General features: G+C 41.7%; 3 protein-coding genes and 1 pseudogene across 3 annotated transcripts in view; 2 read left to right on the top strand and 2 right to left on the bottom strand.

The window, feature by feature from the left end:
• The first annotated feature begins 1,771 nt into the window (after positions 1-1,771).
• LOC109131568 lies at positions 1,772-9,820 on the top strand (annotated as a pseudogene).
• A 421-nt stretch (positions 9,821-10,241) lies between these two features.
• Positions 10,242-11,738, bottom strand: LOC104773449 (probable F-box protein At4g22030). Its single transcript, XM_010498062.1, has 2 exons — positions 10,615-11,738; positions 10,242-10,372 (listed from the first exon to the last, which is right to left on the bottom strand). Exons 1-2 carry the CDS (start codon positions 11,687-11,689, stop codon positions 10,242-10,244), a joined length of 1,206 nt encoding a protein of 401 aa, XP_010496364.1. The 5' UTR covers positions 11,690-11,738.
• A 409-nt stretch (positions 11,739-12,147) lies between these two features.
• On the top strand, positions 12,148-13,774 carry LOC104773447 (peroxisomal membrane protein PMP22-like). The gene is made up of 7 exons (XM_010498060.1): positions 12,148-12,262; positions 12,551-12,649; positions 12,765-12,866; positions 12,956-13,031; positions 13,118-13,188; positions 13,288-13,373; positions 13,490-13,774. The coding sequence occupies exons 1-7, from the start codon at positions 12,188-12,190 to the stop codon at positions 13,551-13,553; spliced, it is 573 nt and encodes a 190-aa protein (XP_010496362.1). The 5' UTR covers positions 12,148-12,187; the 3' UTR covers positions 13,554-13,774.
• LOC104773448 (aspartic proteinase A3-like) overlaps positions 13,620-15,182 on the bottom strand; it is a gene marked incomplete in the record, with an annotated part of 3,732 nt that continues 2,169 nt past the window's right edge. The window contains 8 exon segments of the mRNA XM_019242665.1: positions 13,620-13,850; positions 13,932-14,020; positions 14,107-14,226; positions 14,315-14,462; positions 14,541-14,605; positions 14,689-14,802; positions 14,903-14,967; positions 15,055-15,182. Of these exon segments, the coding sequence (XP_019098210.1) occupies positions 13,766-13,850; positions 13,932-14,020; positions 14,107-14,226; positions 14,315-14,462; positions 14,541-14,605; positions 14,689-14,802; positions 14,903-14,967; positions 15,055-15,182 (814 nt within the window).

The raw sequence follows: 15,182 nt of genomic DNA, 5'->3' as shown, positions 1-15,182 counted from the left end.
TGGATCTTCAAGCTTCAATGGAACGGCGAGCAAGAGAGCTTCTCTGGTTGTCTAGGCTCGCACGGCAGGGGCGGTTTTTAGGAGGCACAAAGGAGGCTCTCGAAGTCACTTGAAGGCACTTGAAGGCACACCTCAAAACCCTAGGTCTTAAGAGTATTTATAGGGTTTTTTTCGGGGTCTGGGTTTTGTAAGGGTGGAAACGTCTTCTTTTCTTAAGTGCAGGACAAGGGGCGGCAAAAGAGGCTTCTAGACCGTGTAGGAGGCTTGGACTGGGCCGCAGTGATGGTCGCTGGTCAGGCCTTCAATAAAAGACCATCGGCTGAATGCTTCTCTTCACGTCAGTCTATAACACATCTCGGTAAATTGGGCATATCCTCCGGATGGCTGGATGGATTGACTTTATTTCACTTCGAGGAGAAAGATGACTCTTCCAGCTTTCCATATACACCAAGCATGATATATACCTGAAATCTTGAGGTCTGGAAGTTCTTCAAAAGTGGCATGTACTGTAAAGGTCTAAATCTGTCCTGAAACATGTTTTCCTTGTCTTTTGGTCCAAATTGCTATAAAACTTGTAAAACCTTGTTGAAACATGAAATACTTGATAATAGACCTTTTATACCTGAAATCTCATCAAATTATTCCTAAATGCATATGAAAACTATAGCTAATATGGGTAAAATAAAGATGTTATCATGATGGATGGTTTAAACCGTACAACTTATTAATTGTACTGATGTAATAATCCGTAAACACATTTTAATCCGTACAGCTCATTTAGTATACAGTTGTATATTTGAAAATAATTGTAACATTTATATATATATATGTCTATATAAATCTGTACAACTGAATATGTATATTCTTCTTTACACCTAATGAATTGTACGGATGTCTTTTTGTTCAATTGTCATTTTGTAATTTTACATCCTTACACTCTAATTCACTCTCTCATCTATGTTACTTCTTTCCTATTATAGAAATAGTAAAAAACACATATTTCTCTTATTATAAATAGTAAATTTATAAGTGTATATAAATATATATATATATATACTATTTTAGCTTTACAAATACATTTGTACACTAAATGAGCTGTACGGATTTATAGATACATTTATATATATATATATATATATATATATATATATGTTTGTGCAACTAATGTGATGTACGGATTATATTTGTACACCTACTAAATTGTATAAATAAATAAAAAATATAAAAAATATATTTTAAAATTATCAAACAAAATGCATATCAAATAATAGAAGAAAAAACATAGATTTTTNAAAAAAAAAAAAAAAAAAAAAAAAAAAAAAAAAAAAAAAAAAAAAAAAAAAAAAAAAAAAATTACAACTAATTCTTTAGTTATTAAAATTTAGGGGTTATGTTTAAAAATTAAAAAAAAATTAAAAAAATAAAAAAATAATAACAGAGAGAAATGGCAGATAACGTGTCCTGCTGGCTTTCTCGTCATGGCCCACTTTTCATTTCTCCTATTCTTTCTCACTCTCATCTTTCTTGTCGAAAACAATCGACCAGGGTGTTTATGTAAAATTCACAAAATCCCTATGTCCCACATAAATCCCTATCTCTTGCACCTTTTATCTCATAGATCCTTTTCTTCCAATTATAAATAGTGTATGCACCAAACCCATAATTATGTTTCTAAAATGTACTAAAACACTAACAAACCCTAATAGAAATTGAGTGTAAGGGTGAATACTTTAGATGAAAGTGGGTGTAAGTGCAAAATTCCCCTATATTGATGGAAAAATCCTTTCTTTTTTACCTCCTTTGTTTTCTTCTCTTCTTCATCCTCTTAACCATCATTGGCGTTCACACTACCTTCCTCTGCGGCAATGAAAACTTCTCTCTAAACACAACCTATGGCGAAAACCTCAACTCTCTATTATCTACTCTTGCATCAAACGTTATCAAAGAATGTGGTTTCTACAACGCTTCACGAGGTGGAGTTTACGCTCGTGCTCTTTGTCGAAAACACTACGAAGAAAAGGCTTGTCGTGCTGCGTCGATAGAATAAGTAGGAATCTTTTAACTCAATGCCAAGGCAAAACAGAAGCATATCACTGGGATTCCGAAAACGATGCAAACGTTTCTTGCCTAGTACGCTACTGAAATGTCCATAAATTTGGCGAGCTAAAGCTTGAGAAAGTTGGGAATGTCCCTCACTCGAGTCTTCCCCCCTCTTCGAATCTAACCCGAATCAGCCTAAAGTTTTCTGCCATGGCCAATCGAACTGTAGAGGTTGCATCGACGGCTGATGAGTCCTTGGTGTTGAAGTATTATAAAGTCTCAAGTGCAGAGTTTACAGACACTCCTGAAGTTTATATGTTGATGCAATGCACACCTGATTTATCTTCCAGTGACTGTAATCTTTGTCTGAGAGAGAATGTTAGGTATAATCAAGAAAATAACCAGGACAGAGTAGGGGGAACAGTTTCACGCCCTAATTGTTATTTCCGATGGGATTTGTACCGTTTCGTAGGAGCTTTCGATAATCTACAGAGAGTTTCCGCGCGTCCTTGACCTCCTCAACCTCGAGAAGACTCTCGGGTTAAGAAAGGTACTATAGTTGATTAGTTCACTTCGTTTTCAACTTTTCATATATAAAACTTAACCTTTGGGGGATTTTTCAGGAAGAATATTTCAACCATGGAGCGTTGTGGTTGTTGTTGTTCCTACGGTCATCAATCTTGTCGTGTTTGTTGCTTTCGTGCTTGCTTATCATCGGATGCGGAGGAAGATTTATACTAGAATCAACAGTGAGTTTAGTTTAACGATTTTTGAGTAAATTGTAGAGAAGTTTTGGAGTTTTTGTTTTTTTTTTTTTTTGAAGGAATAGCTTTATATTGTATATGTGTAGAGAACTCTGATTCTGATGGTCTATCTATGTTAAGTTTTGATCTTGGCATGATCTTAATTGCAATCGATGAGTTCTCTCCGGAAAATAAGCTTGGCCAAGGTGGATTTGGATCAGTCTATAAGGTAAGAAATTTTAGTATAACCTCATATAAGCATCTTATCAAAATCTTTATATGGTTCAATGATATACATCTGTCACAGGGGATATTGTTGATGTATGAAATCGACAATGTAAATAATACAAATATTAATGGGGATAAATCAGAACTGGTCCTTTATTAACGTAGAATTGAAGCTACAGAAAATGCAATCGAAGTTCTAAGCACAGTTAATACGAGAATAATTGCTCTTTTCTCTCTGATTGCCAAGATTTCGGATCCACAGCCCTGACAATGACATATGGTATTTATATTGGGCCATTGACCTAGGGTCCCTTATGTCACTTCTGCAAATGACGATTTTGCCCCTGCGGCCAGATGGGCCAGATCCATGACTTCAAGCCCTAAACTTCTTAAGAATCTTCTGTTTGGGCCTCCTTGAATGTTGGGGGCGAAGCCCATATCCAACAATGGTCCCCCTAGTCCGATGAGCGATGGCTTGCTTGAGCTCGTCGGGTACAACTCTTCGTCTTCAGGTCCGTCTTGGAGAAGGAACAGAAGATTTTTAAGGGCTTCAAGACCTTCCGAAAGGTTCTGGGAGATGTTTAGTGCGTTGCGCAAGTTTTTTGAAACGTTCGGAGAGTTCCGGGATGAATAGTGTGTTGCGCACGTTTCTCGAAAGGGATCAAACTATTCGTAGTTCATATTACATGAAAATGCTCGGTGGCGATTGGCAGACTAATGATAGTAGCTCTTGAGGTTGGCGGAGTTCCACGATCGCGGGTTTGGCGTGTCGTTCATCTCGAGTAGCTGATGACGTCTGGCTAGACGATCTTGGAAACTAAGTAAGGGCATTCCCAATGTGCGCTGAGCTTTCCTACGTTCTTCTCAGTCGTGTTTTCATACACTTTGCGGAGGACGAGGTCGCCCTCGGAGAAGTGACGAGACTTGACTTTTTTGTTGTAGAATTTCGCAGCGGCTTGCTGATAGTTTTGAATGCGTAGTAGTGCTTGGTCGCGCTCTTCTTCGATGAAAAGGAGTCTGTCACACATCATTTTGATGTTTAACTCCGGATTGTGAATAAGCATAGAGCGTCGGAGCGTCGGGATCCCAACTTCGGCTAGTGCGAGTGCTTCCATACCGTACGCGAGGGAGAACGGAGTTCGTCCAATGGATGTGCACGGGAAAGTTTGGTGAGACCACAGGACACCGTCGAGTTTGTCAGCCCAGAGTGCCTTTTTGCATCGAGGCGTTTTTTAATTCCCGCGAGTATGGTCTTGTTGGTTATCACTGCTTGTTCGTTGCCCTGCGGGTATCTCAGAGCTGACTTGCTCAGGCGTATCCGCCAGCCAGCGCAGAATCCTTCAAAGCTTAGGGAGATGAATTGTAGACCGTTGTCGCATACGATCTAGTATGGGAGTTCATGTCTGCATATGATGTTCTTCCAAACAAAATTCTGGACTTCATTCGCTTCGAGCGAGACATACGATTCTGCTTCGACCCACTTGGTAAAGTAGTCCATCATGATCAAGAGATACTTCTTTTGGTTACATGGTTTTAGCGGACCGACAATATCCATCGCCCATCGCATTAAGGGGTAGGGTGGTGACGTTGTTCGCAGAAGTTCGGTCGGAGAATGGATGAATGGTGCATGACACTTGGCTGCGAATGCGGAACAATTGGCGACCATGGTTGGCCAGAAGTGACCATTGCGGCGGATTCAAAGTGCCAAAGCGCGTCCACCAGAGTGGTTTCCACCAGCTCCTTCGTGAACTTCTCGCATGATATCATTGACGTCCTTCTTGTTGACGCAGATGAGAAGAGCGCCGACTGCATCCCAACGATACAAGTTGCCGTCCAGCATCGTGTAGTGTGCGCTCTTAACCTGCAAACGCCTTGCTTCCCACTTGTCTGTTGGGATTATTCCATCTGCGATGAACCTGATGATTTCAGTTTGCCACTCATCATTTGCAGAGATATCAAGAGTTGCAATGGGCATGGCTGGGATGGTTGCATTTGTGGCTGCTGGGGCTGGTCTTGTGATTGATGAGGCAATTGCTAAGATGTTGCTCGGGTTTGTTGGCGTGTCCGTTGAGGGCGCAACTTCAAGAAACTTGGCTGGAGCAGAGGGCAACAAGTTAACGTTGATACTTGGTTGATCAATGCTCTCTACAGGTATTACTAGGCGGAGATCAGGATATGATGTAGAAGCAAGCGTCGCGAGTGCATCAGCCGGAGCATTGTCACTTCAGGGGATCTTGACGAGCTCAAAGAACTCAAACTTTTGGGACAAGTCGCGAACGACCTTGAGGTAGGCATCCATGCGCTCGTGTCTTGCTGCATAATCTCCACTGAACTGATGCTTGACTAGCTGAGAGTCGCAGTAAGCTTGAATTTTCTTGACTTTGATTCCGTGCGCGAGACGCAATCCAGTGATTAATGCTTCATACTCAGCGTCGTTGTTTGAAGCGGAGACTGCTCCAAGATTTCGCCAGTTGGAGAGGTTAGGCATACACCCGCTCCTGAGCCCACTTCGATGATGTGCCGTCCACGAGAAATGTCCATATTTTGGGTTGAGGCGAGTCAGCTTCGAGTTCGGGAGAGAGTTCAACAAGGAAATCTAAGAGAACTTGTGACTTGGCGCAGGTGCGGTTCTTGTACTCTATATCGTATTTGCTTAACCCAACTGCCCACTTCACTAGGCGTCCTTACTGGCTCGGGCTATGAAGAATTGTCCATAGAGGTTGATTAGGCATACACCCGCTCCTGAGCCCACTTCGATGATGCGCCGTCCACGTGAAATGTCCATATTTTGGGTTGAGGCGAGTCAGCTTCGAGTTCGGGAGAGAGTTCAACGAGGAAATCTACGAGAACTTGTGACTTGGCGCAGGTGCGGTTCTTGTACTCTATATCGTATTTGCTTAACCCAACTGCCCACTTCACTAGGCGTCCTTACTGGCTCGGGCTATGAAGAATTGTCCGTAGAGGTTGATTCGTCAAGACTTCGACAGTGTGAGACTGGAAGTAGGGGCGGAGCTTGCGATCTGAGATTACGACCGCGTATGCAAGCTTCTCAAGATTCGGATATCGAAGTTTGGCGCCATCGAGAGTCTTGCTCATGTAGAAGATAGGATGTTGCTCGCCACGATCTTCTCTGACAAGCACGCAACTTATGGTCGAAGAAGAGATTACGATGTAAAGATACAACGTCTCTCCCTGTTCCGGTTTGGCGAGTACTGGTGGAGATGAGAGATAGTCCTTTAATTCTTTGAACGTCGATTTGCATTTTTTGTCCCACTCAAAACGTTTGTTTCCGCGAAAGAGCTGATAAAACGGTAAGCATTTGTCTGTTGAATGGGAGATGAAGCGGTTTAACGTGGCGATTTGTCGAGTAAGACATTGCACCTCGCGGGTATTCCTTGGGGAAGGAAGATTAATAATTGTTGAAATCTGTTTCGGATTAGCTTCTATATCGTGTTTTGTAACGAAATACCCTAGGAATTCTCCGGAAGTTCCACCAAATGTGCACTTAGGCGGGTTAAGCTTCATGTTGTACTTTTTGAGTATCTCGAAGCACTGCTTCAAGTGTGCGACATGGTCTGCGGCTTGAGCTGACTTGACGAGCATGTCATCAATGTAGACTTCCATTGTCCGACCAAGTTGGCTTGCGAACATCCGGTTCACCAGTCGCTGATACGTTGCTCCCGTGTTTTTTAACCCAAAGGGCATGACTCTGTAGCAGAAAGTGTCTTGTTCAGTAATGAATGCGGTCTTCTCACGGTCATCCTTGTGCATCATAATCTGGTTGTAACTCAAAAACGCATCCATGAAAGATAGCAGTTCGTTTCCAGCCGTAGCCTCGATGAGTTGGTCAATGCGCGGAAGAGGAAAGCTGTCTTTTAGATAGGGTTTGTTGAGGTCTGTGAAGTCGACGGAGACTATCCATGTACCATTCTTCTACTTAACCACGACCGGGTTACTCAGCCAATCTGGATAGCAAACTTTAGTAATTGAACCAGCATCTAGTCGCTTCTGTACCTCGTCAATTACTGCAGTTGTGCGTTCCACCCCGAGCTTTCGACGCTTCTGCTTAATAGATTTGTAAGTTGGATCGACGTTGAGCTTGTGGCTGGTAATTCTGGTCTCGATCTCGGTCATATGATATATCGTCCAAGCGAATGTGGTCGCGTTTTTATGCAAAAACTGAACGAGTTCGTCCCTTAGAGCTACCGGTAGCTCGGCGCCTATTCCGACGCAACGCTTGGGATCAGACAAATTGATGTTGACTTGGATCACACACTCTTTTGGTGGTGGTATGCGTGGATCTCGCGGTGGCGCTGATTCGGCAATCACGAATGCTCTTGCATTGCGCATCTTTTTCTCGATGATGAAGCAAGTTCGCACCATCAGAGGATCTCCGCGCATCGTGTAGATACCGTACGCGTTCGGGAACTTGACATATTGATGATAAGTTGACGCGACAGCGTGCATCCTGTGCAACCATGGTGTTCCTAGAATGACATTGTAGACAATGGGTTTGTCCACGATTGCAAAGTTGAAGCACTGCATCGTACCGCCTATGTAGATCGGGAGCATTATTGTTATGACAGTCATGATGGTGTCACCATCGAATCCCGTCAGAAGTTGCATATCAGCGACCGTGTTACGCAGATCTATCTCCATTTGGATCAGCACATCCTTGAATATTACATTCACCGAGCTTCCGGTGTCTATCAGGATCCTTGTCACCGTACTTTCCCCGATTACCATCTCCACGACCAGCGGATCATTGTTTGCACTTGCATTCCGTGCGTCTTCGTCAGTAAAGATTATTGGATCAGTGGGTTTCTTGGTAGTGGTACTATTTGAGGGCCAGTTGCGCTTCGTTTCTTCCTCGCGACAGTAAGCCTGGATTGATCGAACGGAATCACGGCATGTAGACAATCTGCCCATGATCATGATGATCCTTTGGCGAGGGACTGGAGCGTCAACGCGGTCTCCTATGTCATGAATTTGTTTCAGAAGAGGAGGTAGGCGTGCGACTTCCGGTGCCCGATCATCTCGTACCGCTTCCTCTATGCGCTCTTTGTCATGTTGTTGCTCGTCTGTCAACTAGTAAGGGGAATTGTGAAGGAGCAGCAATTGAAGTGTTTTGCACTCTTCACCGAAATGTCCGCCAAATTTGTAGAATTTGCAGTACGCTTGCCTTTGTAGCTAGGACCGTCGGATTTGCGATAGTACTTATTCCAGGGCTTACTCTGTTGTTGCTCCTTTCCATCGATAGCGAACATCGTCGCTTTCCTTCCTTTCTCGCCCCTCGCGTAGTCCCTGTTGTAATGCTGGCACGGCTCGTAGTATTTGTCTACAGCTTTGCCCTTTGAGCTTGGGACTTTTTTGGGTGCTTTCTCTACCATATCTGGTTGGTTCGGTTTCTCTTTTCTTTGTCTTCTTCCACTTGGATGTACCGGTTGGCACGTGCAAGTACTTCACCCAAATTCATGACGAGTTGGATTGTCATGTCTTCTTTGAATCTGGTTCTGTGAGCCAGCGCGTTCTTCAACGCACCGATTGCAGCGTCGTCATTTATGGCGAGCTGGGATACAACACCTTTGAACCTGTCCATAAAATTCTGCAACAACTCGTTAGGTTTCTTATACATTCTCCACAGGTCGGCATTCGATGCCGGGACCTGCATGAAGCACTGGTGATGCTGAAGGAAGGCGCTCGTCAATGCTCGGTATCCATCGATCGAGTCGGCTTCAAGTCTTGAAAACCAATTCAGAGTCTCGCCAGATAGACTCTCGACGAACAACTGACAGCTTCCATCGTCTTCTTCCTCAGGTGAGAAACACGACCGACTGATGTGGATGGCCATCTATTTCAGAAAGACTGTGGGGTCTCCCTTCCCATCGTATGGAATTGACTTGTTCTTGTTGTTGTCAGGGTTGTGCCTGACTCTAACTCTTGATACTCTTGTTGTGAAAGGCGAGCGTCGTGCCTCTTTCAGTATGGTTTCTAGCTCTGGTGCTGCGCTAGTTGCTCGGTGCATCTGGGACGTAATTTTCTTCAGATGTGCTTGTATCTGCTGAAGTTCTCGCTGTAAGGCACGCTTTTCAGCGTCCTCGGATTCATGTCGCCCAACGCGTTGATCCGTTAGGTTCTGGTCGGTCGGGAAGTGTACTCTTAGGTGTTCGTTGTTAGGTCCAACGATGACTGACGAGAGTCGGGGCCTTCCATTGGTGTGGTGGTCAGCTCGCGGTGTGTGTGGTGCCAGCGTTTCTTCATCCCGTTCATGTCAAGGTTCAGATCGTCGCCTATGGCGCTTTGCGTGGTCGCTTTGTCCTTGAGACGCCATTTGCGCTGCTTGCCCGCTCATCCGGTCCAGGACCCTCTGTACGGCTTCATCGAATGCAGCTTGATTGATAGTAACGCGTGCGGATGTGTGATGAGGTTGAGTGACGTGCGTAGTGCCTATAGCTTTGCGTTTGTTTGGAGTGTCGCCAACAGATATTACCGAGCGGGCAAGAGATTAGCTAGAGGTTCAGGACAAGGAGAGTTAGAATTTAAGAATGAAGTCTTACTCTTGACAAGACTCCAACATAGAAATCTTGTTAAGCTTCTTGGTTTCTGTAATGAAGGAAATGAAGAGATTCTTGTCTACGAGCATGTCCCTAATTCAAGTCTTGATCACTTCATCTTCGGTAAGCCTTCACATGACCAATGTAATGTATGTATTGTCACAATACTATATTATCAGTCAAAAGAAATAACGTTTGGTTCAGTTTGGTTATTTCGGTACTGGAATTTTGTTACCGAACAATAAGCGAATCTAGTTCAGTTTGGTTTGTGAATTCAAGTAAATAATTATTTTCTTTACTCATTTAATTAAATCTTTACTAGATATTTTAATCGAAGATACCTGTTGGTATTAAAGAATTTCAATTTAATAAACGGATTCAATTTTGGATCTCTATTGTATTTTTTTTGACCCCAAAAATTAGATTGGGTCAATTAGTTCAATAATTTCGTTTTGGTTTTGATCCGGTCGTTTCTCATATTGAGTTTGGTCATTTCGGTTTGCTAAAATACCCACTCCCTACTACTTAAGCTCAAGATTATGACAAAAGATTCATCTACAACTTAAGTAAAATAATCTTGTTTGTAACAAATAAATCAAAGAATGATTGAACGAATTCATCTATACAAAAAAACTTAAAAAAAGAATGAAGAATGTTCTCTCTAATATAGAAAAAATTAGAAAAGCTTGCTTGCGAATTCATTGGCCTTAACTTGAGAAAGATCTGATCTCTTCGCGAGATCTCTCAGTTCGGATAGGCTTCTACCTAGCTTCACCGCAACTCTTGTCTCGTACACTTGACCGTTCTCTTTCTGNGTTTGATATTTAAATTAAAATAGTAAAATAAATTTGTTTGTAACATATAAATCAAAAAATTAAATGAATGAATTCATCTATACAAATAAAGAATGAAGAATGTTCTCTCTAACATAGAAAAACTAGAAAAGCTTGCTTGCGAATTCATTAGCCTTAACTTGAGAAAGGTTCGATCTCTTAGTTCCGATAAGCTTCTCCCTAGCTTCACCGCAACTCTTGTCTCGTACCCTTGACCGTTCTCTTTCTTCTCTGTCGAATTCATCGTTTCTTCTAACAGAGAGAAGAATCCAGCTGAGTTTCTATACATTTCAAACACCATTCCCACTTGACCACCATGCTCTAAGGTGTTGACAACCGCGGCCAAAGAAGCACAAGTCATCGCCACGATTCCAGCTAAGCCGGAATCTTGACCGATAAAAACAGAGCTCACTGCCGAAACTCCGGTTAAAACTGGTCCAGAGATAGCCAAGAACCGGTTTAGCTTCAATGCCACGTTACCTAATTTCTCATATTCTTCTGCGTCTCTGCTCTTCACCACATGAGCAACTTCTCTCATCTCCGTCTCGAGCTCGTGACTCCATCCATCCGCAAGACCGGTTTTAGGTTTGTTTTCAGGCCACCAACTCGCTGGTTTAAACTCTTCCGGAAACTTCTCGAGCATTGTTCCGATCAGAGGAAGAGGGTAAGCTTTGTCTAGAGACAACACTCTCTTTATCGCTTCCTTCACATCTTCTTCTGTAATATCCTCGTTCTCTCTTAGAAACATTTCGATTTCGACTCTCAACCTCTTGAACAGCCTCGTCGCATTCCTCTGTTCTTCAGTAAGCTGTGACGGTTGAATCTTGCTCATCAAGGCAGCGAAACCCGTAGCAGATGTCAACAACACCGTTGAAGCTATCTTCACAGCGGTCACAGAATCTACACCGTGAGCATTAACCGAGGCCATCCCGGCCATCAAAGCGGCTGTAAGAGTGATCATGTTGACAGAATTGAGCAATAGAGAGTTCCAATTATTGCGTTGATCTCCGATGTTCTTATGCATCTCAATCCTATCCATAACTTCTTCAAGAACCGTATTGAGACGCGCCCTTTGGATAGCATCAGAGCCTCTCCTCTGTATCAAAGAAAGAGGAAGATTTTCTACAAACTCAAAGCTCGGTTCTTTAACCGATAAAGTCTGTTTCTTTATCGGTATTTTTGGAACCGACACGTTAAATTTTGGTAGTTTCGGTATGGAGACTGCAGCTTTAGGTCTCGAACAAGAGGTAGAAGACGAAAGAACTACTCTTGAAACCTGTAATGAAGCCATTATAAGTGTTTACAAAGATATAGCAGCAGTATGGATGATTCTTGGTTGGTTTTGGTTACGTTGGTTATAAAAGTCTCTCAAAGGAGCCTTTGTGATTGTATTTGATGAATGGATGAAGAGAGTATGTAATGTGTGTGGTATATATAAGTTTTAGATGATTGGCATAAAACAAAGCAAGAAAATTAAAGGAATTGAATTGACCAAAGAGAGAAATTTTTGACCAAAGACCAAACACAATTAATGAATTTATTAAGGCTTTGATTGTTTCTTCTGTGGCGGTTTTGGTCTAACCGTAAAGCCTCCCAATTTTACCCGCCATCGTCGTAGAACGAGTCTTTAAACCGGTTTATATCGGTTCATTTTGGTTTGTTTATTTGAGATTAAACCGGTTTGGTTTTTGTTTTGTAGATGAGATGAGAGAATTTGGTTCAAATTGCTTTTAGACACAAACACAGGAAACACACTAATCAGTCAATCATAAAAGAAAAATCCAAAAAAATGGGATCTTCACCGAAGAAGACGACTCTGCAACGTTACTTGTCACAGCTTCAGCAACATCCTTTAAGAACAAAGGTTCGAGCTTTTCTTTTGTCTCTTGCTCATTGTGATTTGAATTTGATTAATTGGGAAGCAACTGATGCAGTTTCGTTTCTTTAGTGTCTCATCGATTGAGTGACGATGATGTTGTTTTTAAATTGAAAGTTTGTGTTTTTAACCTAACCCAGTTTAATAGTCCGACTGTGTGAGAGAGTTTCATTGTGATTTTTAAATAGCACGTTGACTTTTTTTTTTTATGATTAGCTGGAAATTTATGTGAATGATTCTAATGAGCTTGGAGTCAATTCGTCTGTGATTTGTTAGGCAATTACTGCTGGAGTGTTGTCTGGTGTTAGTGATGTTGTATCTCAGAAACTCTCTGGCATACAGAAGATTCAGCTCAGAAGGGTTCTTCTCAAAGTGGTAAAGCTTGAACCTTTCTCTCTTGTAGAACCTCCCCAAGTTCAAGCTTCATTTGATAGCATTTTCAATGATAGTTTCAAGATGGATTTTTGTTAAATTGTTTACCGTTTGACAGATATTTGCGGGTGGTTTTCTCGGACCAGCGGGGCATTGCTTTCATACATATCTGGATAAGGTTTTTAAAGGGAAGAAAGACACAAAGACTGTGGCAAAGAAGGTAGAATTGTCTACTACCTTTAGATGATTTGCATGTTAAAGATTGGTTTATGCTGAATGGTCTGTTTGAATCTGTAATGTTTTTGGTAGGTAATTGTGGAACAACTGACATTGTCACCACTGAACCATTTGCTTTTCATGATCTATTATGGAGTAGTCATCGAAAGTAAGTTCCCCCGTTTGCAAAACCTTTAAAGTTGTGGATGGTATTAAGAGCTCTTACTAACAGTTCTGCAATGTTGAGTGAAACAGGAACTCCCTGGAACCTTGTTAGAGAAAGGATCAAGAAGACATACCCGACTGTCCAGCTTACTGCATGGACGGTAAGTGAGAGATATCAGTTTAGTTCATGTCCTTATTTAAGAGAGTTTGATCCACAACCAGAATTGTTGAATGATTGATTCTATGATTGTCAATCACAGTTTTTCCCGGTGGTGGGATGGATAAACTATAAGTATGTGCCACTTCATTTCCGGGTCATCTTGCACAGCGTCGTCGCGTTCTTTTGGTAAGACAATGATTCATTTTCTGCAGCCACTATGTTTTCATTCTTGTTGTTGTTACTCAGTTGAAGCTTCTCCTTAATCTCAACACTCTTCTTCTTTTTTTCCTTTTTCTTTTCAGGGCCATTTTCTTGACCCTGCGAGCGAGGTCAGTGACAACACTGGCTTTGGCAAAGGCTGAGTGATTAGGCTCAATCCTTGGAATCATTGTAATCTCTTGGTACTCTGTTTGTTAAAGCAAATTGAACAGCTGAAACCAAATAAGAATCTGTATTATGATGATACCATTCTAGGATATAGCAATATGTTTAAATTATTACAACCATTTTCAGATTTTTTGTCTAAAACACATTCACAAACATCATATAAAAAAAGGGTATTAAAGAAGAGATCTTGTTTAAGCAGCTTTGGCAAATCCAACTCTTGCTTTCCCGTAATCAAACACAGTGTGATATGGTCCCATGAAGATATCACCCAAGATCCTGCAATTTTGCACTAAGTTTTAAGTAAAGCAAGTTGAGTGTTTTTGGTTAGTGTAGATTAGATTTGTAGATGATAGTTACCAGAGAGGTCCACGAGGTGGAGGAATATCCATGGCTGTGAAACCGCTAGTGCACTGAGTCTCAACTCCTTCCCCAATCTTGAATATATACTGATTGATAAAAAAAGAAGATGCATAAGACATGATGATGATATTGGTAAGCTGAAATATAAGTTGAAACTGATGAGAGTAGTTACATCTTGAGGAGAGAGATCAAAGGTTCTGCCACCAATTGTGAATGAGACTATAGGCATAGAGGAAACCTTCTCACAGTCCACTGCTGATTGTTGGTTCTGAGTTGGTATATGGTCACAGAGCTAAAAAAACATTTCCAGAGAGATTAGAGCTTTAAACATGTTTAATGTCCAAAAAAGGCTTTCAATACACTCTCGAATCGAAACTCACCTCAGCAGCATAAGCGAGTATTCGTTCTTGTGTTTGATTCTGAGTCAATTCACTCTCCATCCACACGGCTGCCATTTGACAGGCACTGCACATTGCTTGGTTTAGAAGACCTGAAGCTCCATCATCTACAACGGACTGAATCCCCATACTACAGATAAAAATGACGCAGTTTTTAAGTTTGATGTTTGACATATCTTTCTGCCTGGATTATGTCAGTACTACTAACCTCACACTGTCTGTACCGTCAAAAGCGCAGACTCCAATTTGTGAGCATACTTTCTTCGGATCCTCCTGCATGCCAGATGATGTAAAATTCGAGATTGTACTGCTAATATATAGGTAAGTGTGAATGTGTAATGAACAGTGATTTCAACCTGAGCTAGAAGAGAGTTCAACATGGTCTTTCCGTATTGATCCACCACGGCTTTGCATTCACGGCTTACGATTCCTTGTGCTCCAATCGCATGATTGATCATCGTGATGACAGTCTAAACAAGGAAAAATGCAAAAGCAAATAGAACCATTTAGCATGTTTCAGGTAATAAACAGTGCACAATCTAACACAGTTTTCAGCAAAATCTTTCTCACCGATGGACCGGTGAGCAGAGAAGTTCCAGAATCAGCAATAGCAGAACAACCTTTAGCACAATATCCTGAATAATATAGAAACGTAGATGTCAAAATATATATCTAAAGGATTCATTCATGTTGAAACTGGAACATCTCTAAAGTTTACTTACCGGTTGGTTTGCCAGCAATTTGGAGATCACCCATGTCGAACTGCCAGTAACCTTTATGTGTCACAGGAACATAAGTATGCTCTCCTTTGAAGTGCTTTGGGTCAAGTCCACCAAAAACAATCTCACCA

The sequence above is a fragment of the Camelina sativa genome, unplaced genomic scaffold, assembly GCF_000633955.1.
Source record: "Camelina sativa cultivar DH55 unplaced genomic scaffold, Cs unpScaffold00545, whole genome shotgun sequence".
NCBI classification, from domain to species: Eukaryota; Viridiplantae; Streptophyta; class Magnoliopsida; order Brassicales; family Brassicaceae; genus Camelina; species Camelina sativa.
This window is presented reverse-complemented; position numbering and strand designations above follow the sequence as displayed.

Bases quoted from the DNA above. Each gene is read 5' to 3' on its own strand.
- LOC104773449 (XM_010498062.1), bottom strand. From the start codon at position 11,689: ATGGCTTCATTACAGGTTTCAAGAGTAGTTCTTTCGTCTTCTACCTCT.
- LOC104773447 (XM_010498060.1), top strand. From the start codon at position 12,188: ATGGGATCTTCACCGAAGAAGACGACTCTGCAACGTTACTTGTCACAG. The intron at 12,650-12,764 runs GTAAAGCTTGAA...ACCGTTTGACAG, and splicing joins GAAGGGTTCTTCTCAAAGTG to ATATTTGCGGGTGGTTTTCT. The intron at 13,189-13,287 runs GTAAGTGAGAGA...TGTCAATCACAG, and splicing joins TCCAGCTTACTGCATGGACG to TTTTTCCCGGTGGTGGGATG.